The following is a 24,983-nucleotide window of genomic DNA, read 5'->3' on the forward strand; positions in this document are numbered from 1 at the left end:
AAATAATTTTGCACTAAATTATCATCATTCATACACTACACATTTCTGCGATTGAAAGCTAAAAAAATGAGGTGTCAAAGTGTACTAGGTATGATTCGTATTTTTGAATAGAAAAATTGAATTTTCCCTAATAATCAATCAGCATGATTCAATTTTGTTTCTCCATCTCGCACCCCAAAAACGCTTTTCCCGCACTCCTGGTTTAAGACCCATTGATCCAGGAAGTATCTTCACAGAATTTCCGTTCATTATAATGTTGCAACAGGAAAGAGCAAGTAAGATTTCCACCAGAAAAACGTCGGAAACAACAATCAACAACATTCGCGGACTAATTGGCAGAATGACAAACGCACGGTAATCCCCCAAGAAGAGCTTCGCCGACATTTGCTCGAGTTTATAATAAGTAGATAACATATTGCTCTCTTTTCACGGAAGAAAGAAAGACCGAGGCTTGTCATTCAAATGCGTGTGGGTGTCACATCTCAAGTGGGGGACGGGGACGGGGAGTACAGACAACAACTATAAGTATGTTTGTTATCAGTATCCCTCAAGAAAAAACATGGACATTTCCAGATAAGAAAAAGACATTCCCCCTCCTTGTGCCAAATCCTTTACTTCTCCCCATCACATGGCCTTTGAACTTGACGAAGATGACATGTGATAGCGTGGTATTCGTCGGAACTCGCGAAACTATGCCATAGGCGACCCCACAACAAGCCTTCTCTCATCAAAGACAGATAAACATCCACGGCAGGATTTGCTGGAGGAATGCCAGAGCGGGTGAAATCTCATTCTTCGAAGACAGAGTTGGCCCCGACGGACGCGTCATCAATTAAGGATCGCCGTTATAACAAAGGAGTGACTGTTCCCCTTTAGTCATCGGCCGTCGTAATCTCTCTTCAAGCCCGAAGAAGTAATCAGTAGTAGGGGGTTGACGACGATGGCGCAGACGGCGTGGCATTTTTTTTTCTTTCCTTCTTCTTCATTCTTTTAATGTTATTTTCGAGCTGACTTGTCAAGCCACAGGATTACATTTCGTTGTTGTTGATTTCTTGGAAAAGGCGTCAAATACGACGCCGCGGCATTTACTCGGAACGTTGCTGGTGCTCCATTTGAGGGAAAAGTTTGACGGAAGAGAGAAGTTTTTTGCTGCGTATATACGTTCATATATTCATACACGCGCCATTTTGCTGTTTCCCGCTGACGACGAACGACTTCGGTGCCTTTGGATTTTGTTGACTGGAAAACCCTTGTAACTTTCGATCTCAACTACTGAGAAAAAGTTGTCGCAGCTCTGGATCTAGACGAATGAAAACCGTTATGACTTTCGATTTCGGCGTCAGAAAACGATTGTTGCAACTTTAGATCTTCTTGACGAATCATAACCGTTCGTGTAAAACTTCAAATCTCAACGATATAAAATCGGTGTGACTTCCGAAACCGTCGACAATCGATGGTCCTCATCGCTTCTTGAAAGAATATAAACAGTCTGTGCTTTCTCACACATACGTGTCATTTTAGGAAAGCTTGATTCAAGGATAAATCATGTTCAGTCGTGATTGTGTCAAGTTTTTCAGTCTCCTGACCGTTCTCGTGTTGGTGTTCGGGAGCAGCGAAGCCAGCCGCCAGGCGATCAAGGACATACTGACCGTGGTGCAACGCATCGAAGAGAAACTCGGCAAGGAAGACCGACTCCGGGAAATAACAGGCATCGTCCACCTGGACGCCTCGGTTGACAAAATCAACAAGAAGTTGGACGGAGTGCTCTCCTTGCTGGAAAGTGGCAACAACGAAATGGCGTTGCCGAGGATTTCCGACGGCGGTCGCAGCTCCTCGTTTTCCGAATCTGGCCTCGATGCCTCCTCGGATAGGTTGGACAATATAGACAGCAGGTTGGAACGGCTGGAGAAATTGGCAGCGAAGATTGCCTCCGGTTTCGAAAATGCGGATTTCGGTAAAATTGCCGCCGTCGAGAGGATGACGTCCCAGCTTCAGTCCGACATGAACAAGAAGCTGCAGAAGATGATGAACGTCATCACGTCGCTGTATGAGATGAACAAGGACATCAAGACCAACTTCGGCAGCAGGAGTTCCGGAGGGTCGTTTGAATCAATGTCGAATCCCGGATTATTCATCATCGAGAACCTCGACGAACTCGAAAGGAAGATCAAAGAGCAGGTGAGAACTCATTTTCTCTTTCGTTTTTCAAATATATTTTCGAATTTTTAGCCTCGAACCACCCCAATGTTTCAAGAAATTCAGAAATTCCACGTTATATGTAAGATGGCGATGACTATGCGTCCCGCGTTTACCGGTATATTCCCGAAGTTTCACCATCCCGACTTTTTGTTTAAAAAAAAATGTCCCTATTTTCAACGAAGCCAACTTGAATTTTTATTCTTTACCGAAATCAATGGCTGAAATTGCCTTACCAACTCCTAAATTGCATTATGATAATTACGGCTATGAATAGAAATTTTTTTTTAAACGTTTTGCTTCGAAGAATTCATTCCAATCCACTGCAATTCACACTACTGCGAATTGCAGTGGATTACAATGAATTCTTCATACTGCAATTTGCAAATCTGCTTCATTTTCCCGCCATTAGCGATTTTTCAGTGATTCCGGCAACGGTTAGCAAATTTGCTTACTCCTGGCATCATTTCTGGCGATAACTGGTGACGTCCCATATTTTCCTGTATTTTGGAATCCCAATGTCCCGTAGTTATTTCAAGGATATATGGTCAACCTAAGGATGGCCAAATGATTCGCTTTTTTACGAGGCATTCCTGTTTCTTTGGCCGTCCTGACTTTTTTTAAGGAATGTCTTCTTTTTTTTTAACGAACCTTTTCGTAATTTTCTGCGTAAAATCAGAGACGGCACTGGCGAATTATAATCCGCAGATGCGAATTTCACTGCTTTGAGGAGAGAAACCGTTGTATGCAAATTTCATCTATCAATAATGAAATATATGGATAGAAGGGGTTGTTATGTATAGTCTTTCTTATATTGAAAAAAAATTCGATTTTTTTCATATGCCATCTATAAATCTTAAAAAAATTATTCTCACGAATTCATTTTTCGAGGTATGTACTACATTCCTTGCTCTATTCCAACCTCTCACATAAGGGGCCGTTCAAGTATTACGTCATCATCGATTTGAGGGGTTTCCGATTTGCTGACTTTTGATGACGCGGGGGGTTTAGATAATGCTTACGTCATCAACCACCTTTAATGAAAATATGAAATATTTTTAATGGCATCTTACTCGGTGCGCCAAAGACTAGAAAAACCTTTCGATAGTTTGTGGGATATTGAAAGAACATCCCCCTATTGATAAGTGCCCTACAGAACCACTTTAGTGATCTCAATGTTTCGCGGATCCAAGTGCTTTGGAAATGTGCCCGGGCCGCTTAAGTGCTCTGGAACTGTGCCACGCATCACTTAAATAATCTGAGAATGTGCCGCGGGTAATTTGAGTGATGTAGAACCGCACTGGGGGGCCAGTTAAGTGCTCTAAAACTACATCACATGTCACTCAAGGGATCTCTAAATGTGTCACGGATCACTTAAGTGTTCTGGAACTATGTCCTCGGGTCATTTAAGTGATCTGAAAATATGCCACGGGCCGCTTAAATGTTCTGGAATTTCACCACGGGACACTTAAGCGATCTGTAAATGTGCCGCTTAGTTCATTTTTACAAAATTAGGTTTGAAGAGGGCAGGCCGCATCAGATAACCCCCAGGGCCATATCTGGTCCGCTGGCCAAGGGTGTTTATGCGATTTATCATTAGGGGCCGTTCAAGTATTACGTCATTATTGATGGGGGGTTTCCCGATTTGCTGACTTTTGATAACAAGGGGGGGGGGGTGGATAATGCTTACGTCATCAACCACCCTTTATGGAAATATGAGTTAAGATTCAGAGGGGCAGAGCTGATGATGAAATTTTGCTGACGGGGGAAGGGGGGTCAAAAAATGGCTAAAAATTTGCTTACGTAATACTTGAACGGCCCCCAAGAACTACAGATGATATGCAAGGGCATATCCCAATGGCGTAGCCAGGGGGGGGGGGACTTAGGGGTCTGGTCCCCCCCCCGAAATGTGAGAAAATGACCGAAAAAAGGGAAAAAGATGGCCAAATCCATTGTTCTGTCACTTTGGTCCCCCCCCCCCCGAACGAAATTTCTGGCTACGCCCCTGGCATATCCTATCATATAAGGACCCATACTAATATCATACAGATGTTTTTAACGTACATTATAATCTGCGAATTATACGCAGAAAATAACGGTACTTGAAATCATGTGATCTTTAACTGAGATCTTGGGTAAGTACAATGATTATAACTTAAGTACAATGATTATAACTAGAGTGACCATACGTCCCGTATTTCCCGGGATAGTCCCGGTATTTTCTGTTTTTTTGGCTGTCCCGACTTTTTAGCAAAAGTGTCCCGGTTTTTCCGTATTTTGCACGAAGCCTACTTGAATATTTATTCTTTATTGAAGTCAAAGATTGAAATTATTTTCAGCTTATAAATTATATTATGATAACTACAACTATAAATGAGTATATGAATCTCCTACATTTGTCTTAATGAAATTTTTTTTTCGTGGAATTCATTTTAATCCACTGCAATTAGCAGTAATGCTGCATTTCCCGCCATTGTGATTTCTCCATTATTTCAACAATATTTGGCGACTTTGTTCGGTTTTGGCGTCATTTTTGGCGATAATCGGCGATGTCCCGTATTTCTCTCGAGGAAATATGGTCAGTCTAATTATAACTTGCAAAATTGCATTGTGAATATACTTTAGTTCTTTTCAATTTTGCAGTATTCATTTATGTTCCCATCGATTGGTAATTTTTCAGCAATTTTATCGATAAATTGGCAATTTTTAATGTTTTGCTCTACTATTATTGGCGCTTTTTTTTTATCTGCCTAAAATTAGAGATGTCCCGTACTGTATATAGGATTCTAATTTCTGTACTTTTTCTCGAAGAAATATGGTCAGGTTGCTTATTAGTACCTTTTTTTGGCAGCTATCAGTAATATTTTAGTTTTCTCTCATTAAAAATATCAATGTCCCGTATTTTCAATGTCTCCAAGAAACATGGTCATTGTGGCGAATGTGTATCCCCCCCCCCCCCACAGCAAAATCAACGAAATGAAATTGAAATTTAATTTTTGCTATGATTAGACCACACAGAGAAACGCAAAACAGGTGTTATTTGAGCTTCGTATTCGAATAGTTTAAGATAGTGTTTTCCTAAAGTGGGTAATATCATCCCCCTGGGGGAGGGGGGAATAGAACATTCCGGAGGGAGGGCGATAGAAGGGCCACATAGCATATTGGTTTCCTTTAGAATTCTGGGTTGGCTTGAGGGATGGAGGGTCACGATGAGGAAAAAAAATTTCTGAAGAGGGGGGGGGGGAAACTCGTTTCGGGTAATCATATGACCCGTAATTCTTCAATTTCTAAGATTGACCATGGGCGTCAATCTTGGCCAATCTGGTCCCTTTTGCAAAAATGTCCCGTTTTTTGCAACGAAGCCAACTTGAATTTTTATTTTTCATTCAAATCAAGGACCTCAAAACTATCTCCTCTTATTATTTTTTATTTAACCGCCATTCATGATTTTATGGCGATTTCAGCAAAAAAAAAATTATTGATTTTGCTTACCTTTGGCACCATTTTGGCGGCAGCTGGCGATATCTCGTATTTTCCTGTATTCTTCTCGGGAAAATATGGTCAGCCTAGTGTAGTCCATATTATGAAATCCCGAATGAGCGTTGTGTGTGTGAGGAAAGGTCTTTCATTTCATCGAAGATTTATTGTAATAAGACTGAGGTCAACGTCCCAAATCTCAACCCAAAAATTTCTTGGAACTTTTTTTCAGAGAGTGGGAGTACATTGCGATTCAACTGCTGAACATTTTTATACATAGTTTGCTTCTTTTTAAGGAAGTTCCTCTGACTTTTTGGCATTTCATTTATTGATCGCTTTTGACGATTTTACTGTAACGATCAGGGACGAGATATCTCGGCCCAACGCAAATGTAAGAAAAACATTCCAACTATCTCTGTTTTTTTTCCTCTTTTCTCACCATCGTGAAGCTTTGTTGTCCCCAAAAAACGGAAGGTTTTTCCCCCCATTTTTTCATAGTGATATTCCCCCCCCCCTCATATAATGCATTTTTCTACTGTACACATGAGTCAGAAGGGGAGGTAGGTAAAAACAGAGTAAACCAAACAGAGGCTCCATCACCGAAGTGATTTTGGCTCAGTGTCCCTAAGGTCATGGTTGTGTTGGTGAAAATTCCTGCCGGTGATCCGGTCGGACGAGTCTCCACCCTTCACCAGTAAACATTCCCTGAACATGATATGAGACAGAAAATCAAAAAGAGAGAAAGGGGTAATATACAAATGCGTAGCATGAATCGCGTAATACAGGACCGTCGACATGCAGATAAAGAACACGTAGGGTAGGACGATGGATGGGGTCGATCACAAGAGAGAAAAATCTACAACACCCATCCTTTTTTCTAACGTGTAAACAAGGAAACCAGTTTTGAGATTTATCGCCGGTACGTTTGAAGTACAGATCATCCAAATTTGCTGCCAAAAGCCTGTACGTGGAGGGTAAAGCCAGCTCCGTTGAAAAACTAACAGGGGAAAAAACGGGACATATCTCTGAAAAAAACGAATATAGTTATATCTTGGAATTTCCCTTAAATTGGACGTGACAATGAGCGATTCGGAGTGTTAAACATGTAATAAATCGTTTTCTTAACGTAGGTATCAATATCACCACAATCAAACATTTCCTAGTGTGATGAGCTCCAATTCTGAGAATTTCTTAAGAAAACGTCATAAAAACGGAAGTGAAATCGATGAAAATATTGTCGTTATATCCGAGGTATTGTATGCCCATACTGAGTTGGCCTCTGACCTTGACACGCGAAGGGACGGTTCATTTTCGAAGGAGGGGAAACGGGGGAGAAATAGCGCAAGAGACGCCAACGGAAAACAACCTGCTCCTTTTCCCGTACTACCTTTTTACCGAAAGAAGATAAATGGAATCGCCCATCGCGTGACGTTTCATGACGTAACCAGAGGCCAATTCAGCGTGGGTATACAATAGTTTCGTTTTCGAAACAGTATGTTTTAAGTTGTAAACAACGCTGTAAGCAAGATGCATTAACATCACAGGCGCACGCAAGAATTTTCTCGAGTGGAAGGAAGAGTGTTTACGTTTTTTTCCTGCAAAATAACACTATAATAGGCGTGAGGTTTGGGGGGGGGGTCCACGCCAATGGTTAACATTATTCTCCATGGGAATCAGCCTGAGCAGCCAGAACTGACGTTATAGCAGAGGTGGTGTTACAAGCGAGGTCGTTATAACCGAGTTTGTGATTCAACCAGTCCCAATTAGTGACCAACAATTAGTGATGATTAGCTTGATGTCCCGTTCTTGTCTCGATGAAATTTAAAATTTGGTCAGCCTTATTTTGATAGGGATAGGCATGTCAATATAGCAGACGATGGCGATGAGTTCTGAAACTTTTATTTCATTTGTCTTCCATCGTAGTTACTTGAGCTTGATTCGGAAAGAGACGCACGAACGAAAGCGGAAAAGAGATGCAAAAAATCATCTGCGACAAAATGGGTGACATTTTAGCAGACGACATGATATTTTGTTTACTTTTATTTGTGCTGACGTGAAAAGCACTGCGATTGTTTTAAATTCAAATTTGCATTTACAGAGCTGAAGAATGCGTACATCCCCCCCCCCCCCGCGGGATAAATAATTACTTCATAGAGAGGTCTATGACATGTACAGGGTGATTCAGAAAAGATGGGAGGAAAACTTTAACAGGTAGTAGTACACACAAAAACAAACAATTTCCATCAAAGAATGCATGGTCTATAATGAAATACAAACGTGCTACAGGGTGCAACATAGTAAAACCGAGGGTACGAGGAGAAACACAAGAATAAAAGAAATAGCAATTTTAATGAATAATTTACAATAATTTCTCAAAGGAGCCACCGCCAACGGTGATGCAAGAAGAACAGCGGCGAAGGAGGGATTGGCGAACGCGTAATTGTGTCAAATAAAAACGCAATTTACGACAAATTTGCTAGTTAATGCTAAAATTGATGAGGGGGGGGGGAATAAATGTAAACAAAATCGTATTTATAATGAAAAACACTTTCAGGTGCCATATTTAAGTGCTGAAAAATATGTGGAACCGGGATCTCGAATACTGTAAAATATGGGACATTGCCAACCGTCTTCGAAAACGTTGCAATAAATCAGAAAAATCATCAATTGTTGTCAAAATTGCTAAAAAAAACGTTGAACCTGACAAATATGTGAGGTGAATATTTATAGCTAATTATATCCTAATATTAACGTTATAAATAACGTTATATTAATATTGGGAATATTATAGCAATTATATAAAGTTGTGAATACAGTCGAATCCCGTTTTAATGAATACCGTTATAGCGAAAATCTCGTTTTAACGAACACTTTTCTGAATCCTCCAGATAGGTTTACATAGGAACAATGCAAAAACCTAGAATTCCTTTATAACGAAATTTCGTTATAACGAAGAGATTTCTCCGGTCTCGTGGAGTTCGTTATAACGGTATTCGACTGTATTATAACGTCATAAGAATGCTGTTTATTCACAATTTTATTACAAATTCAAATAAGTGGCTTTGAACAAACGGGACAAAAAAAAAAAGTCAGCCGCACCAAAAAAAATACAGGAATGTCCCGTAATACGGGACACCAATTGTCCGTGGAATTGTTTCAGAAATTTTACTGGTCCTTTGACTGAAAAAGGTTGAGAAACGCTGCTTTGGAATATTCCAGGCATATCGCGAACCTCTCTCCAGCAGCACAGCCGAAAGTCTTGCGATTAGGAAGGCCCTCTTCACAGTCAACTCATACACCAGAGTTTCTTCAGCTGCCCCTCCCCCCGGTCACCCCACAAAAATAAATCAAGGAACGACGTATCGAGCGATCGTAGTGGCCAAGCTACAGGACCACCTCGCCCGATCCATCGGTGTGGAAAAGTGACTTCCAGATGGTGCCGTACCTCCCACCCAAAATCGGCTGGAACTCCATCGCGCTGGAACCACATACGCCGCAGTTGGGTTGGAACATCCTCCAGCAAGTCTGGCACCCCCTCTTGCAGAAACGTCCGGCATTTGCCCTCCACAAAAGGCGTTCCGGCAGAAGATACGGTCCTGTTAGGTGGTCGCCGATGATTCCTGCCCAAACATTGATGGAGAAGCGTCGCCGACGCGTATGTGGATTTGCATACGCCCAGACATGTTTATTGTGGGTATTAAATGCACCATCTCGTGCGAAAGAGTATTCATTCATCGGAGAAAACAGTTGCCGCAAAATCTGGGCGTGCTCATGCACTCCGCTGTACAGGGGCGTAGCTAGAAATTTCGTTCGGGGGGGGGGACCAAAGTGACAGAACAATGGATTTGGCCATCTTTTTCCCCTTTTTCGGTCATTTTCTCACATTTCGGAGGGGGGGGGGACCAGACCCCCAAGTCCCCCCCCCCTCGCCGCTACGCCCTTGCCGCTGTAGGAGTCAGCGGAGCGAAGTCTACGCGACGATCATAATCTTCTTCATTCAATGCTCGAACTCGTTGAAAATGGTATGGTAGGCAACCTCACACCCTTCAGCATCCGCCATGTCGTGGATTGTGGCGCACCATGGCTACGGCCCACAGCTCGTGTGCTTGTAGTTGGCTGATCTGCCACCATCTCCAAAATCTCATCTTCCACACCTGCTGTTGTGGCGGTCCTTTTACGACCTGCATCAGTCCGGGAAGCAAGAAACGATACCGTTTCGCACAGCTGACGATGCGAGCGCGCAAGTGTTTACGGATTGGGAGAACACGCTCACCGTGCATTCGTGCTGCCTCTGCGGTACTTCCGTTTGCTGATCCGTAAATGAAATGCGTGTCTGACTTTTTCCGTATTACTAAAGTGGGCCATTATCCCGTAAATTACAATTGTTAGAACGGTTACGCGCTGGAATAACTTCACAGGGCTGGCGTCCGCGCCTTTTATTCACTGTTGGCGCAGATTTGCATACGGTTTCTTCTTCTTCTTCCCCAGGTTACATTTGCAAAGCAGGGGGGGGGGGGGTGTTCTTGTTCTCCCGATAAATTTCAAAAGGAATGCCGTTTTAACGTTTGCGGAGCGGCCCTTTCGGAACGCGCTAGCGCTTCACGTTAGACCATGCTTTCTTTGGTGACAATTGTTTGTACAGTCGAATCCCGTTATAACGAACTCCGAGAGACCCCCCAGCAAAAGGGTATAGGGAAAAGTGTTCCATTGAGAAATCAACTTTACAAAATGTCTGCGCTTATCAACACTGAAAATAAGATTTTTTTTTTTTTTAAGGAGGCGAGATATCTCGTCAATGCCGGTTAAAATGTTGATTAATTCTTTTATTATTTTTTTTCATTGATTAAGTACAGTCAAACCTCGTTAGTGCGTCACCTGGTTAACACGTCCTTCCACTTACCAGGTCACTTTTTTGGAAGTCCCAATTGTCCTCAGGCAGGAATTGGCACATCTATGGCTTACTCTGTTTAACGAGTCACTTATTAAGTCATATGTTTGCTCTCCCAAGAGTGACTATCAACAGGGTTTAACTGTAATTTATGTGTGTACAGTGGAATCTCTCTCTCTCTAACGGACACTATGGAACCGAGAGTTTATAGTCCGCTAACTGGGTAGTGTCTTTTAATACAGTCGACGCCGCTTAATGCGATCGCATCGGGACTAGGTAATTTCTGATGACAGTGACCGAATGATAGCTATATCCGAAAACGTCCCGTTCGCAAGTACGATCCCCATACGTCCCGTTTGGTCGGAAGGGACGTATGGTAAACGGGTAATTGGTCAAACGGGACAGGTATGTTTTACGTTCCCATATAATTAGTAGTTGCAAAATGTTTAAAAAAATCTTTCCTTTTCTTTTTGTTCGAAAACGGGACTTTAGTTTCCTTTGCGCTAAAATTTTGTCATTAAGCCATTGTTTTAAGGAGCCTATACGTCCATAAGTGAACCGCTTCTCGCTTTATCGCATAAACCGCGGCAGTTGCGGAAAGCGAAAGTATCCCGCGCGATTCTAGCTGGTGGTGGTAATTACAGTGCACCGCCTGCGCGATCAGCTGACACCATCACGTGAGGATCTATCATGTATTTTGTTGATAACCGGCAATATTAATCATACATACAATTAAACCTGAAAGAATGACGAACGCGTATGAAATGAATAGGACTCGCCTTCGGGGCCCGACATCGACTTCATGGGGTCCTGGGCAAATAAATGCCCGTGTAGAAATGGCATCTGGAAATTTTGCCCCCAGAAATTACCCCGGAATTTCACGCCTGCCCTGAAGACCGTATAGTTGACATACTGTGTGAATGACTAAGTGATTAGGTAAGTGACTATATAAGTGGGTGAGTGACCGTATGAGTGAGGGGAGTGACTGTATGAGTGGGTGACCGTATAAATGACCAAGTGAACGACTGTATGAGTTACCAGTTACCAAGTTAGTGTGCGATTGACTGTATGAGCGAGTGAGTGATAGTATAAATGACCGGGTGACTGTATGAATAACCAAGTGAATGTGTGACTGGCTTTATAAGTGAGTGAGTGGCCGTATAAATGACCAAGGGAGTGACCGTATGATTGATCGCGTGAGTGAGAATGAGTGAGCTAATGATTGACCGTGTGAGTGAGAGACCAATGGAGTGACTGTATGAGTGAGCTCATTATTAACCGAATGAGTGACCATATGAGGAACTAAGTGATTGACAGCATGGGTGACCAAGTGAGTAATCAAATGATCAACCGAGTGAGTAACTATTTGAGGAACCAAGTGATTGGCCATATGAGTGACCAAGGGAATAACCATATGATTACCAGAGTGAGTGATAATGAAGGACTAAGTGAGTGACCGTTTGAGTATATGAGTGACCGTATAGTTGAGTGAATGACCAAATGATGGTTATTAAAAACATTATATGCATTGTTTCACATTTTTGCAGCATATTCACATAATATTTACACAAGGGGTGAAATGTGGAGTGTGAAATATCCGAGGCTTAATGTCCAACGCATTTAGTGTCGCTCAGTTGGTTACTCACATGATCACTCATACGGTCATGCTCCTGGTCTCTCGAACGGTCACGCACTTGGTCACTCATGTGGTCATTCATATGGTCAGGGCAAGTGAAATGCCAGGAGGCAAATGCCAAACTCACTTGATCACACATAGGTTAACTCACTTGGTCATTAATACGGTCAGGGCAGGGTCATAAATGTCGGGGGGGGGGCGGTTCTCTCTTGTTTTTATAAACAAGAGAGAACAACAATGGGCACAGTCGGAAGATAACAGCAAACTCACACCGGGCGTGTTAAGCGGTTCAAGCGAGAAGAAGAAATAACAATTCATTCCTGTAAAAGCGGTTTGAGCCGGTAAAAGCATGTAGGCGGGTGCACTATGAACCCCCACCCCTCCACCCCGATAAGTTTTCACGATCTTCTTTCGCCCGCCGCGATAAAAAGCGAGAAGCAGTTCACTACGGACGCACCCTTAATGGAACTATCTAATGTATATCATGAATTTTCACATACTATTCGTTTCCCACAGATCCCTTGAAGAAAGACTTCCGGAAAAAAAGAAGAAATTTGAATCTGATCAACTGAAAGAAACTGATCAAGAACTGAGCGAAAGCGTTTTTTTTCCCGTCATAAATTTGCCTTCACTATAAGAAATCCATTGCAAATGCGGCTCCCCACGTACACGAATCACAGTGAATACTACGAATTGATTACAGCATTAACTACGGAATTGCTTGTCAAGAGAGAGGGGGGGGGGGAATACCTCCTAGCCTTCTGCATAATCTTGCAACCTGATAACGATAACATGCAGGGGGGGGGGGGGGAATGAGTTTTGTTGAACCTTAAGAGCTTCAGAATGCGCAAAAAACATCTTCCGAAGGAAAAAAAAAGAACGATTACATTATCCGCGCGAAGTCCCGATAACAAAAACGAATTTTCCCCCCTAGGTTAAGATACAGTCGAATCCCGTTATAACGAACGCCAAGAGACCGGCGGAATGAATCACTTCGTTAAAACGAAATTTCGTTATAAAAGAATTCCAGGTTACCTAGCATTGTTCCTATGTAAACTTATTTGAGGGAATAGAAAATTTCCGTTAAAACGAGAATTTCACTGTAACGGTATTCGTTAAAACGGGATTCGACTGTATTGGCCCGTTCCGTACTTTGCAAAAATGATAACAAAACTCGAGTGATAACATTATCCGTGGTTCTTATGAGTGGCGTCGACTGTACATAGCGAAATATATTGAGGCCTACTTTCACAGACTTCAAGAGTATGGAGATTCAATTGAAGTAATGTTGCATTTTTGCCGATCTGTTGCCATATGTGTGATATGCATGTTCATTTCAAACCCCCCCCCCTTCCCGTTCTTCCTTCTGGCAGATGAGTGTATTGTCCAATGAAATCCGATCCGAAATAACAAGTCTGAAAATCGCAGCCGGTGGCATCGGTGACTGCGGATCGTCCAACGACGACTACGAGTACGAACAGCCTCCCAAGCAGCAATCCAATACCAACAAGAGGTCTTATCCCACCAGGAATAACCCTAACAAGTGAGTATACTCTTTTCTTCTTCCTTTGTTCTACTTTGTTTCACCGATACGACTGTGCATCTCGATCGAACATGCACCCCGTGCGCATTCCTCTGAGGAATTCCTAACGAATCGGTGAATTCTCCGAAACGTGCGCGTGAACACGTGGCCATAACGAATTTACGTTAGAGTTGTGCTTGTTTCTTGTCCTCGTTAGTGCTGCACAACCAGTGTTCTATATTTTGAAGTAAACACCGGTATGAGACACATTATTTTCAACGGAATTGTTATCTCTACACATAGCTGGTGCCGATAAGGTGAAGAATAAACCCCAAATTGGCCTCGTTCAAAATACGTGAAAAACTGGGCATTTTTTGCAGGAAAAAAAAAGTCGGGACAGTCCCGGTGTTTGCTAAAATGTCCCGGTTTAGTTTAGTTTAAAACCGAGCGCGCCCAGGCGCCCTGTCGCTACAGCTCATTCGTCGTCAGGTCGTGGGAGCGCCGGAAAGAACTCAGACCGGCATACCGGCCGGGAAAAAAAGCTCTCGTGGGGCACCCCCCACCAAACCACAAACAGCACAGCCACCCCCCCCCCCCCCACACACACACACACCCTAAACCCCAACCCCCGGCACAGGTTTTATTTTTCAAATCAACAATTAAAATTATCTTCCCAACTCCAAAATTACCTTACGATATTACTACTACAAATAAGAATATTTATTTCACATATATATATATATTTGTCATGCTTCTTCCTTTTAATTCACTGAAATTTGAAGTGGCGCTTCATTTTTCTCGATTGGCGACTTTTCCCTAAGATTTTAGCACGAGCTGGCGACTTTCCCATCTTTTCGCATCATTTTTGGCGAATATTGGCAGTGTCCGTATTTTCCCGTATTTCGAAGCCCAATTTCACGTATTTTCCTCGAACAAATATGGTCAGCGTACTGGTGCCTCAATTAAAATGCATAATCACATGTGCTAGTCGGGAAATTTAGCCGGAATTCGCTTGTGTCTGCATTTCTCAGTAAATCTCGCCAAATAAACGACGAACTTGACAACAGCCCCGCCGGTGATTTGGCGATGACACAGCGCCAAGAAAATTGCAAAGATCTCGCGAGAATCGTGGGGGATTGCTCTTTAGTGTTTCTTTTTCGTATATAGTAGTGCCATCCAGACGTTGAAGTTGAGTTTTTCTTGAACAACGACGTGTGTTAGCCTAAAAAGCGCAAATTGAGTCGCGTGCAGCGTTCGCGAGTGGGCGGGACCCGAGTGCGATGACGTCAACACGCCCCACGCATAGCGAGGGGATGCGCATATTGGAACGCGTTCCCAGTGCACGAGCGTTTTCGAAAGGAAACGATTTCGGGGGACTGGAACCTTGTCATTTGGGAGGCTCCCGGATCCCGGTCATTAAAGTTGACATTAATGAAGACATAACATTAATTAAAAAGAAATAAGTGAAAACTTTACATTAATTAATCAAAATTGAAAATGGATAAAAATTAAGAAAAATTTAGGAGGGATAAAAAATTTTAATGAAAATTCAGGGCTTACGAAAATTGATGAAAATATAAAATTCAAAATTTAGAATGAATCAAACAATAAACTTAATTATTAGATTACTAGGGGGGCTCTGCCCCCCTGCCGCCTTTGGCGGCCAACCCCCCCCCCCCCACTTCTCTCCCGGACATATCTTGTTTATTTCGTCCCACTTCATCAGCGTGCTAAGGAAAAGGGGAAAGGGACGTGTGAAAGCACCAGCCTACTGAAGAAGCGAATTTTAATGAAAATAATAATAAAGCAACAAAAAACAAATGAGATTCATCAAGTATCCCCAGAAAACTTCCCCATGGGGGTCCCCAGATTCAATTCGCTGAATTTCAGTGGGGCCCCACACTGGATATATCTTGGGCTACCGATGTGTTGCAAATTTTACAATGTTAAACCACAAAAATCAATGAGATACATTCAGGGGCACCGAATTACAACCTGCCAACATTTCCATGAAGCCCTGACCTGCAAGCTTGTCGGACACCCCCCTGTGAGAATTTTTCATTTTTATCAATTTTACAACGAATAAAATCCAGGGCCCCACATCCAGTAGCGGGGACACAATACGCAGATTTTTAGTGGGGACCCAGACTGGCTATATCTCGGGTTTCGGCTGTGGCAAATTCTACAACAGAAAAGAATGAGATTCATCCAGGGCCCCCAAAATCAAACCTGTAAACATGCCCCCCAAGTCGGACCCCCCGACTTGGAAGCTTGTTGGTCATCCCCCGGTGCGAGTGCCATGAAAAATTTTCATTTGTATTCGTTTTACCAACGAATAAAATCCAGGGCGCCCAAAATGAAACCTGTAAACATAGGGCCCCCGACTTGGAAGCTTGTCGGTCATCCCCCGGAGCGAGTGCCATGAAAAATTTTCATTTGTATTCGTTTTACCAACGAATAAAATCCAGGGCCCCCAAAATGAAACCTGTAAACATAGGGCCCCCGACTTGGAAGCTTGTCGGTCATCCCCCGGAGCGAGTGCCATGAAAAATTTCCATTTGTATTCGTTTTACCAACGAATAAAATCCAGGGCCCCCAACCAATTACCCGGGACACCAATTCGCATACTTTTGGTGGGACCCCAGACTGGCTTTATCTGGGGCTTCCGCTGTTGCGAATTCTACAACAGAAAAGAATGAGATTCGTCCAGGGCCCCCAAAATGAAACCTGTAAACATGGGGCCCCCGACTTGGAAGCTTGTCGGTCATCCCCCGGAGCGAGTGCCATGAAAAATTTCCATTTGTATTCGTTTTACCAACGAATAAAATCCAGGGCCCCCCAACCAATTACCCGGGACACCAATTCGCATACTTTTGGTGGGGCCCCAGACTGGATATATCTTTTGCTTCCGCTATCGAAATTTTTCAACGTTAAAGCAGCAAGAAAACAATGAGATCCATCAAGGGCCCCTGGAAATGAAAACTTTTTACTTATACGTGAAATCTTCCCCGGGTACCCCGACCCTGTGTTGGGAGCACTGCTGTTGTGTGTGTATATTATACATATAAATACCTCTCGGCATGGACCTCCCCCCCCCCACAAAGGAAGGGCTGACAGGGGTCACAACGATTCTTATCACTTTTTGATTTTTCACACTATAAATTAATCACAGAGGGGGCCCCTGAAAAGCTGGTTTGGGGGCTCGAAATCTAAATTCCAGCCTAAGGGCTCTGCTGTAGGATGTAGGAGCCTCTTGGTACATGCACATAACATGGTCCCGATGGGTCAAATGGGTATCGTATTCATATGGGGGGTCATTCATAATGGGTATCATTCATATATCGATATACATATCGATATATGAATCGAACCGACTTCCGTAACAGACTTCCGTCACTCGGTTGCTTAGCAACAGGCCCTTTTCGAGCTTGTTTGTGATTTTATATTATAGAATAGATTATATAATTAACAGAAATTGGAATGAATTAATATTCCGATATTAATCCCATAATGAATGAAATTTCGAACTTGTGAAAAGTTAAAACAAATGAAACGATTGATCACAATTTAAAATTAATAAATACACTGCTCAAAACAATTAGGGGAGCAAGCAAAAAAAGTGAAGAAAACCGTGCGAGACAGCCACGTATTGGCATACAATGGATAGTACACGCGTATCAATGCGCAATACAGAAAAAAGACGTAAAAAAATTTGGAATTAAGCTTTAATTCTTTGAAAATATGGAAAAAACATGAAAAGATGATTTAGGGCAACAATTTGGTTACATGTAAACGATAGAAAAAGTACTGTTTAGACATGATGCATGAGTTTTAATAGGGCGTGTGGTCTCCTCGAACAGCTAAGACTGCTGCACACCTGTTTGCCATGGAAGCGATGAGGTTATCGATCAGACTTTGAGGAATACTGTTCCACTCCTCAAGAAGTGCAATCTGCAAGTCTCGGACAGTAACAGGCGGCCTTGGTCGCGCAGCAATGCGTCGTCCGAGCATGTTTGGATTCAGGTCAGGCGAGCACGCTGGCCATTCCATACGCTGTATTGTTTCAGCTTCAAGCATGTTCTCCACCAGACGAGCTCTATGCGGTCGGGCATTATCATCCTGGAAAACAAAGGGATCTCCAATGGTTCCAGCGTAAGGGATGACATGAGGTCGCAGTATCTCGTCTGCATACCTTCGGGCCGTCAAAGTGCCATTCCGAATGATATGCAGGTCCGTACGTCCGCCTGTGCTGATTCCGCCCCATACCATCCAACCAGCTCGTCTGTATTGTGACCTTTCACGAACGAATGCGGGGTTATTTCGAGTGCCCCTGTTCCTCCATACCAGAACACGTCGGGTGTCACACTCCAGACTGAATCGGGACTCGTCTGTAAACAGCACTTGGCTCCAATCATGTTGCTCCCAATCTCGATGTTCAGCAGCCCATCTTCTTCGGGCCGCACGGTGGCGTGGGGTCAACGGAATGCAGTCCATTGGCCTACGTGCATAGAGCCCTCCCTCATGAAGCCGATTAAGTACTGTCTGGCTGGACACCCTTCGTCCTGTTGCCAAGAGCAACCGTCTGTGTAGCTGCGTAGCATTCTCTGTTCTGTTAACCGTATATACCGGTCATCAGTTGCTGTGGTGGCGCGTTGCCGACCTTGCCCTGGTCGACGTCTAACATTTCCTGTTTCTTGGAATCGATTCCACAGCCTTGCAACAACACTTCTGGCGACTCCAACAGCGTCCGCGACACTACGTTGTGTTTGCCCGGATTCCAGTCTGCCTATAACACGCCATGCCATGGATTCCGGCAAATCACGTTGTTGAGACATCCTCAAGTTACCTTGTCTCAAAAAAAAAAAAATTACTGCGCAATCGAATTTCACAGTTACGGCAGTAAAACAGACGTTTCTGCAACATCCCGATTTCTGCCCTTATCTCCTTTTTGACGTCATGAACTTTGATTTGCATATGAAGTTTTCTTCTTCCGTTTCCTGCTAGGCTTTAAATTATGGATGATTCGTTTTATGTTACTTATCGGTATACATCTTTGCGTAATTTTGCTAAAACCATGTGCTCCTCTAATTGTTTTGAGCAGTGTAATTCCAAAACTGCTGGAAATTCATATTTATGAAAAATAAATCAATAAAACACCAAAATTAGTGAAATTAATAATTAAATTTCAGATTTAATGAAAAATTATTCCTCTATCGATCGATTAAATATAATTAATGAATATTCGGAATTAAAGCCGAATTCGGAAATTCAATGTAAAATATTTCGTAGGATATTAAAAAAAACAAAAGTGGATTTCTTTTCTCTAAAAATTAATGAAAATTCAGAATTAATGACAAATTTTTAAATTTGGAATCACAAAATTAGTGAAAATTCCGTGTATCAATGGAAATTAATGAATCCCATAATGAATTCCGAAATTGATGAATCCCATAATGAACTCCGAAATTAATGAATCCCATAATGAATTCGGAAAAATGACTCCATAATGAATTAAAATTTAGAGCTAATGAAAAGTCAAAACCTTGGAAAGAACAATAATATTTAATGAAAACTCAGAAAGAAAGAAAATAATTCAGGAAATAATTATAAAAATAATTGATAATACATGTAAATAACGTTGATATTACACAACATTTTTCATAAGAGAATACGAACTCTATCAAAATGACGGTTTAATTTTTAAAAAACCCCTACCGAATACGAAGAATCGTGCGCGCGGGGGCACGAAAATCTGCGGCTCGATAGCAGCGCCAACGAGTGCGCGCGCACACGCGCTTAGCGTAGTGTCACATCGTGTCTCAATTTGCGCTGTCCCTCTGATTTCCGTTGGCTGCAAAACAGAACGCTGCCCTGCTTTGTGTCACGCGGCTCAATTTGCGCTTTGCCTTAGAGAAGTTGCTTTCTGTTTTTAGCGTGTTTCGCCAAAAATCTCTGCATGTAAGTAAGTAGCAGTTCTGTGGAATAAATCTGTGTCGTCCTTCGAATTGGCTTCGTTCTTTGCCATCTCAAGTACTTGTGTAACAGACTTCATCCGGAACAATACTAATAGAATACAAAATAAATAAAAAACACGCACAACACAAAATTCTCAATGTAATGATATAGAAAATGAAAAGTGAACTCAAAACATCAAAAATAACAATAATAATTAGGCTGACCATATTAAATACGGGACATCGCCAATTATCACCAAACACAGTTGCCAAATATTGTTGAAATTACGGAAAAATCACAATGGCGGGAAATGATGCATTGCTGCAAATTACAGTGGATTAAAATGAAAAAAAAAAAGTTTACCAAGGCAAATATGGGAGATTAATATTCCCATATATAGTTGTAATTATCATAAAATAATTTCAATCTTTGACTTCAATAAGGAATAAAAATTCAAGGAGGCTTCGTGTGAAATAAGGGGAAAAACGGGACACTTTTGCTAAAAAGTCGGGACGGCCAAAAACACAGAAAATACCGGGACTGTCCCGGGAAATACGGGACGTATGGTCACCCTAATAATAATGGGGAAAAAAAAATTTCGGAAAATCAGGCGTTCAAAAAAACAAAACAAAACTACCCTGTATAGTAGGGTGACCATACGTCCCGTATTTCCAGGGACAGTCCCGGTTTTTTACAGCTGTCCCGACTTTTTTGCTAGAATGTCCCGGTTTCTCACGTATTTCTAATGAAGCCAACTACTTTTAATTTTTCTTCTTCAAATCAACGAATAAAATTACCTTCCCAACTCAGAAATTATGCTAGGATAATTATGATTACGAATAAGAACATTCCTCTCACATATTCGTTACGTTCTTATTTTAGTCCACTGCAATGAAGTGGTGCTTCATTCGCTCCCGATTGGCGACTTTTCTGGGATTTCGACATATTGCTGGAGATATTGGGACGTGTGTGGGGGGGGGGGCATTGCCCCCAGCATCAAAGGTGGAGTCGACCGATCTAATGCATATATGAATTGGCATCATCATCGTGCCCCACCCCAGACTTCCGAGTCTATCACCGCCTATGTTTTAACACGAGTTGGCGACTTTGCTTGCTTTTGGCATCATTTTTGGCAATAATTGGCACTGCCCCGTATTTTCCCGTATTTCGAAACCTAATTTCACGTATTTTTCTCGAGCAAATGTGAGTCAGCCTACTGTACACTGGAACCTCCCGTTAACGGACACTTTTCGGATCCCCGGTTCCGTGGCATAGGGCTCTAATGTATTTCACTCCCCGTTAGCGGACAGCAAAATGTGTCAGGCGAACTAATTTTTTTTTTTCCAAACTCTAAATTTGTGAATTTTTGTTCATAAATCGAGAATTTATCATAATCAACGGTGATTATGTATAATTCCCCCAAGCTCGTATTGGTAAATATGATAAAATCCGTCAATTAAATACCTGATTACTTTATTTCCAGACTTTCCAACTTTATAAGGAGGAATTATACATAATCGCCGGTAAAAAAGTGATAAATGCAGTGAAATTTAGCGGAACTAACTTTCTTTACCAAACGTAGTAAAATGTGGAAGTCGTATACACGAGGTTCTATTGTATGTCGTACCTCCCCAATAGCGGACACTCACCGTTAGCGCAAAACATTTTTCGTCCCATGGGAGGGGGGGTGTCCGTTATCGAGAGGTTCTACTGTACCAGTTTTGGGATTGAAACTACAGTGGCCCATTCTTAGGCCCCGGAATGGCTTATTTAACCCCCCCCCCCTTCCAAGTGTGGCCCTGTGTGGTTGCACCTGCCTAGTTACGGCACTGCTTATTCGGTACTGCGCTGCTAGTCATTTGCTTTCTCTATTATTCCCGTGTGCGTAAATGCATATTTTAAGTCTAACGGAAAAAGTTTCCTCTCTATTAGTGTTGCAATTTTTATGGCCGGCAGTGTGTGTAATGGAGACTCGAATCGAATTTCTTTGACACAGGGATGCCGGAGTCGCCGTCGACAACAGAACCCTGGACACCATCATCAAGAGCCTGGGACGCACGACCGACGAGATCAAGCACGAAATACACGAAGGCATGAGGACGATCGACGACAAGCTGACCAACCTCACCAACGACAGGCGGAGGACGGTCTGTCCTCAGGCGAATGTGGTCGAGAGCGACGACCTCGTCGTCGCCGAGTCCGTCAGGGACTCCAGAAAGTTCGACGCGGCTCCAGATCCGCGGGATCAAGACCTCGACAAGCCGAAACAGAAGAATAACAAGTGAGACACGATCAGGGGTGCATTTACGGTTTTTTGACGCCCCTTTTTCCTATTCTAGTATAATTTTCTTGACCATGTTTCCGCGAATTCACCACCCTGTGCTAGAAACAGCTTGGGCTCCCCTTTTTTGATCACTCCCATGCTCACGCACTTTATAAGTTACTCTTTTAGTCGCTCACATGTGTGCTTGCATACTGTTTTGGTCACTTACAACTCACATGCTTGCACACTCTCTAGGTCACTCTTTTAGCTGCTCACCGACATGGTTCTTTTGATCATTTACACATGCTCTAGGTCACTCTTTTGATTATTTACACATGCTCTAGGCCATTCTTTTGGTCATCACAAGCTTTCATACTTTCTAGTTCTAGATCACTCTTTTGGTCATCCACATGCTTACTAGTTCAGTTTTTCCTACATTCAGATGCTTTTATACTCCTGGTCATTCACATGCTTTCACACTTTCTAGGTCACTCTTTTAGTAATTCACATGCTTGCACACACTCTAGGTGCTCTTTTGGTCATTCACAAGCTTGCACACGCTCTAAGTCACTCTTTTGCTCACTCACGTGCTTTCAAATTGTCTAGGTCACTTTTTTGGTCATTCACTGACCTAGCCTCCAGCTGTCTGGACATGGGCTGATTTACTGAGCATAGTTATAAAAATTTTGCCGCCCTTCTCCCATTCTAAAAGTTTTCTTGGCCACTCATTCCTCAAATTTACCCCCCACCCCTGAACTTGTCGCCCTGGGCTGTAGCTGTCCTGTAAATACGTCAACGGACACGATTAACTGACTGTGCTTGTCACCAATTCAGTTTGTGACGCTCTGATTAGTATACAGTTTTATAATATTCCTAATGAGGTGCCGATGACCTTGTTTTGATCCAAACACCACTCGTTTCTATTTCAGGAAAGAGAAAAGCTGTTCCAGAGCTACCAGAAACGTCGAGTCGCCGTCTTCATGCAATGACTTGAGGAGGGGTGGAGCCACCTGCGATGGTGTCTACGTCGTCTTTCCTAATCACACGAGGGCCGTGAGGGTTTACTGCGACATGACGACTGATGGAGGTGGATGGACGGTAAGTCATCAAGTACCTGGCAGCTGAGCCGCTTGTCTGCGGTTCTTATCGAAGAGGCACAATCAGAGTGGATTGCGCCACAATGATTTGTGATTCAATAAAATAGCTTATTTTTCTTTCGATTTAGGTCATAATGCGACGAGGCGACTACGGCAACAAGATGACAACCTTCCACAAGAACTGGCTGAGCTACAAGAACGGCTTCGGTGACGTCGAGGGTGAGTTCTGGCTCGGCAACGACGTCATCCACCTCCTGTCCGCCGAGGACAACAACACCGTCCTCAGGGTCTATCTCGAGGCATTCGACGGAGACAACGTCAACCTGACCTACTCGCCGTTTTCGGTCGAGGACGAGCAGAACGGGTACCGCCTCCACCTGGGCCCGTCCACCGAGGCCCCGACGCCGGCGTCCAACGGTCTCAGGTACCACAACAACCACCCTTTCAGCACCTTCGACCGGAAGAACGACGCCTTCGAGCAGAACTGCGCCGCCACCTACAAGGGCGGATGGTGGTTCAACGGCTGCTACTTCGGTTTCCTGACCGGCGAGTACTTCCGGCCGGGGGACAAGAGGGAGAACTGGCAGGGCATGCTCTGGTACGACTGGAAGGGGAACGCGGCCCTCAGTGGTGCCCGGATGATGATCAGGCCGCCAAGGGGTTAGGCAAACTGCCACCAAACCAATAGGGACGACTCGTTGTTGACATCACGTGCCACGGTGTGACTATCTCATATATTCTGTAACAGGAGATGCTCGACGGACCAGGAACAAGACTAGCCAATGCAGTCATTCACGAAGTTGTAATTTTTCACTCAATTCGACTTCAATCCACAGAAAAAGAAGAAATTAGAGGGAACTTTTTTTGATCGTCTGCTCAAGGAAGCAGCAGACGACAGTTCGCTTCAGTCTACCAGGGACGCCATCCTTCACATCTCATTTTTATATTTGAAACGCACTGATGAATTTTAAACAATACTGTCATGGATTCGATCATTTGTATATTTTGCGCGAATTGAGAAATAAAGAAAGTTATTTGGATTCGCTTTCTTGCGAATTTATTTTTTGCAGTGCAGGTAGTGTGCACCCACGCTTAGTTGGCCTCTGGCTACGTCATGAAAGGTCACGATGGGCGATTCCATTTATCTAAGACGACGTCATGTCTTAATGGGGTTCTAGACGGGAGAGCTTTCTCTCTCGTTAGCCTCGGAAAGGGGAAAAAGAAGCAGATGCAAAAGACTTTTCACCCCACAAAAAACCTCTTAGGTTGGGTGACCATACGTCCAGTATTTCCCGGGACAGTCCCGGTATTTTCTGTATTTTTGGTCGTCCCGTATTTTACACGAAGCCTACTTGAATTTTTATTCTTTATTGAAGTCAAAGATTGAAATTATTTTTCAACTCATAAATTGTATTGTGATAATTACAACTATAAATGAGAATATTAATCTCCCACATTTGTCTTGGAGAACGTTTTGTTTTGCGTGGAATTCTCATTTTAATCCACTGCAATTTTTGTAGTAATGCTTCATTTCCCGCCATTGTGTTTTTTCGTAATTTCACCAATATTTGGCAACTTTGTTCGGATTTGGCGTCATTTTTGGCGATAATTGGCGATGTCCCGTATTTTCCCATATTTGGAATCCCAACGTCCCGTATTTCTCTCGAGCAAATATGGTCACCCTATTCTTAGGGATTGTTTTCAGAAGTGGGGATTATTTTTAAATGAAGTAGGGAATTTTTAAGGACAATTAGAGGGATTTTTTGTGATTTTCGTAAAAATTCGGGAGATTTAAGAACTTTTCTGCGGGAGGTCGAGAGAAGAAGCTAAAATTCGGGAGACTTGGCAGCTATGACACTATAGTGGCAGAAGACGCGCTCTGCCCTTCTTCACTTCTTTCTTACATGAAGTGTACTGCTTCTGTAATATACTCAAACACAAAAAAGAAA

The 24,983-nt window shown here is 42.9% G+C and overlaps 1 protein-coding gene across 1 annotated transcript; it reads left to right on the plus strand.

Annotated features, from left to right (window-relative positions):
* Positions 1-662: 662 nt before the first annotated feature.
* LOC149071040 (uncharacterized) lies at positions 663-24,074 on the plus strand. The gene is made up of 5 exons (XM_089248845.1): positions 663-2,178; positions 13,571-13,740; positions 21,671-21,955; positions 22,867-23,035; positions 23,163-24,074. The coding sequence occupies exons 1-5, from the start codon at positions 1,546-1,548 to the stop codon at positions 23,697-23,699; spliced, it is 1,794 nt and encodes a 597-aa protein (XP_089104971.1). The 5' UTR covers positions 663-1,545; the 3' UTR covers positions 23,700-24,074.
* The last annotated feature ends 909 nt before the right edge of the window (positions 24,075-24,983 follow it).

This window comes from Pholcus phalangioides, unplaced genomic scaffold (assembly GCF_987345545.1).
Source record: "Pholcus phalangioides strain wild (caught in Gottingen) unplaced genomic scaffold, Ppha-v1.0 ptg000020l_1, whole genome shotgun sequence".
In the NCBI taxonomy this organism is placed as follows: domain Eukaryota; kingdom Metazoa; phylum Arthropoda; class Arachnida; order Araneae; family Pholcidae; genus Pholcus; species Pholcus phalangioides.

Bases quoted from the DNA above. Each gene is read 5' to 3' on its own strand.
- LOC149071040 (XM_089248845.1), top strand. From the start codon at position 1,546: ATGTTCAGTCGTGATTGTGTCAAGTTTTTCAGTCTCCTGACCGTTCTC. The intron at 2,179-13,570 runs GTGAGAACTCAT...TCCTTCTGGCAG, and splicing joins AAAGGAAGATCAAAGAGCAG to ATGAGTGTATTGTCCAATGA. The intron at 13,741-21,670 runs GTGAGTATACTC...TCTTTGACACAG, and splicing joins ACCAGGAATAACCCTAACAA to GGATGCCGGAGTCGCCGTCG.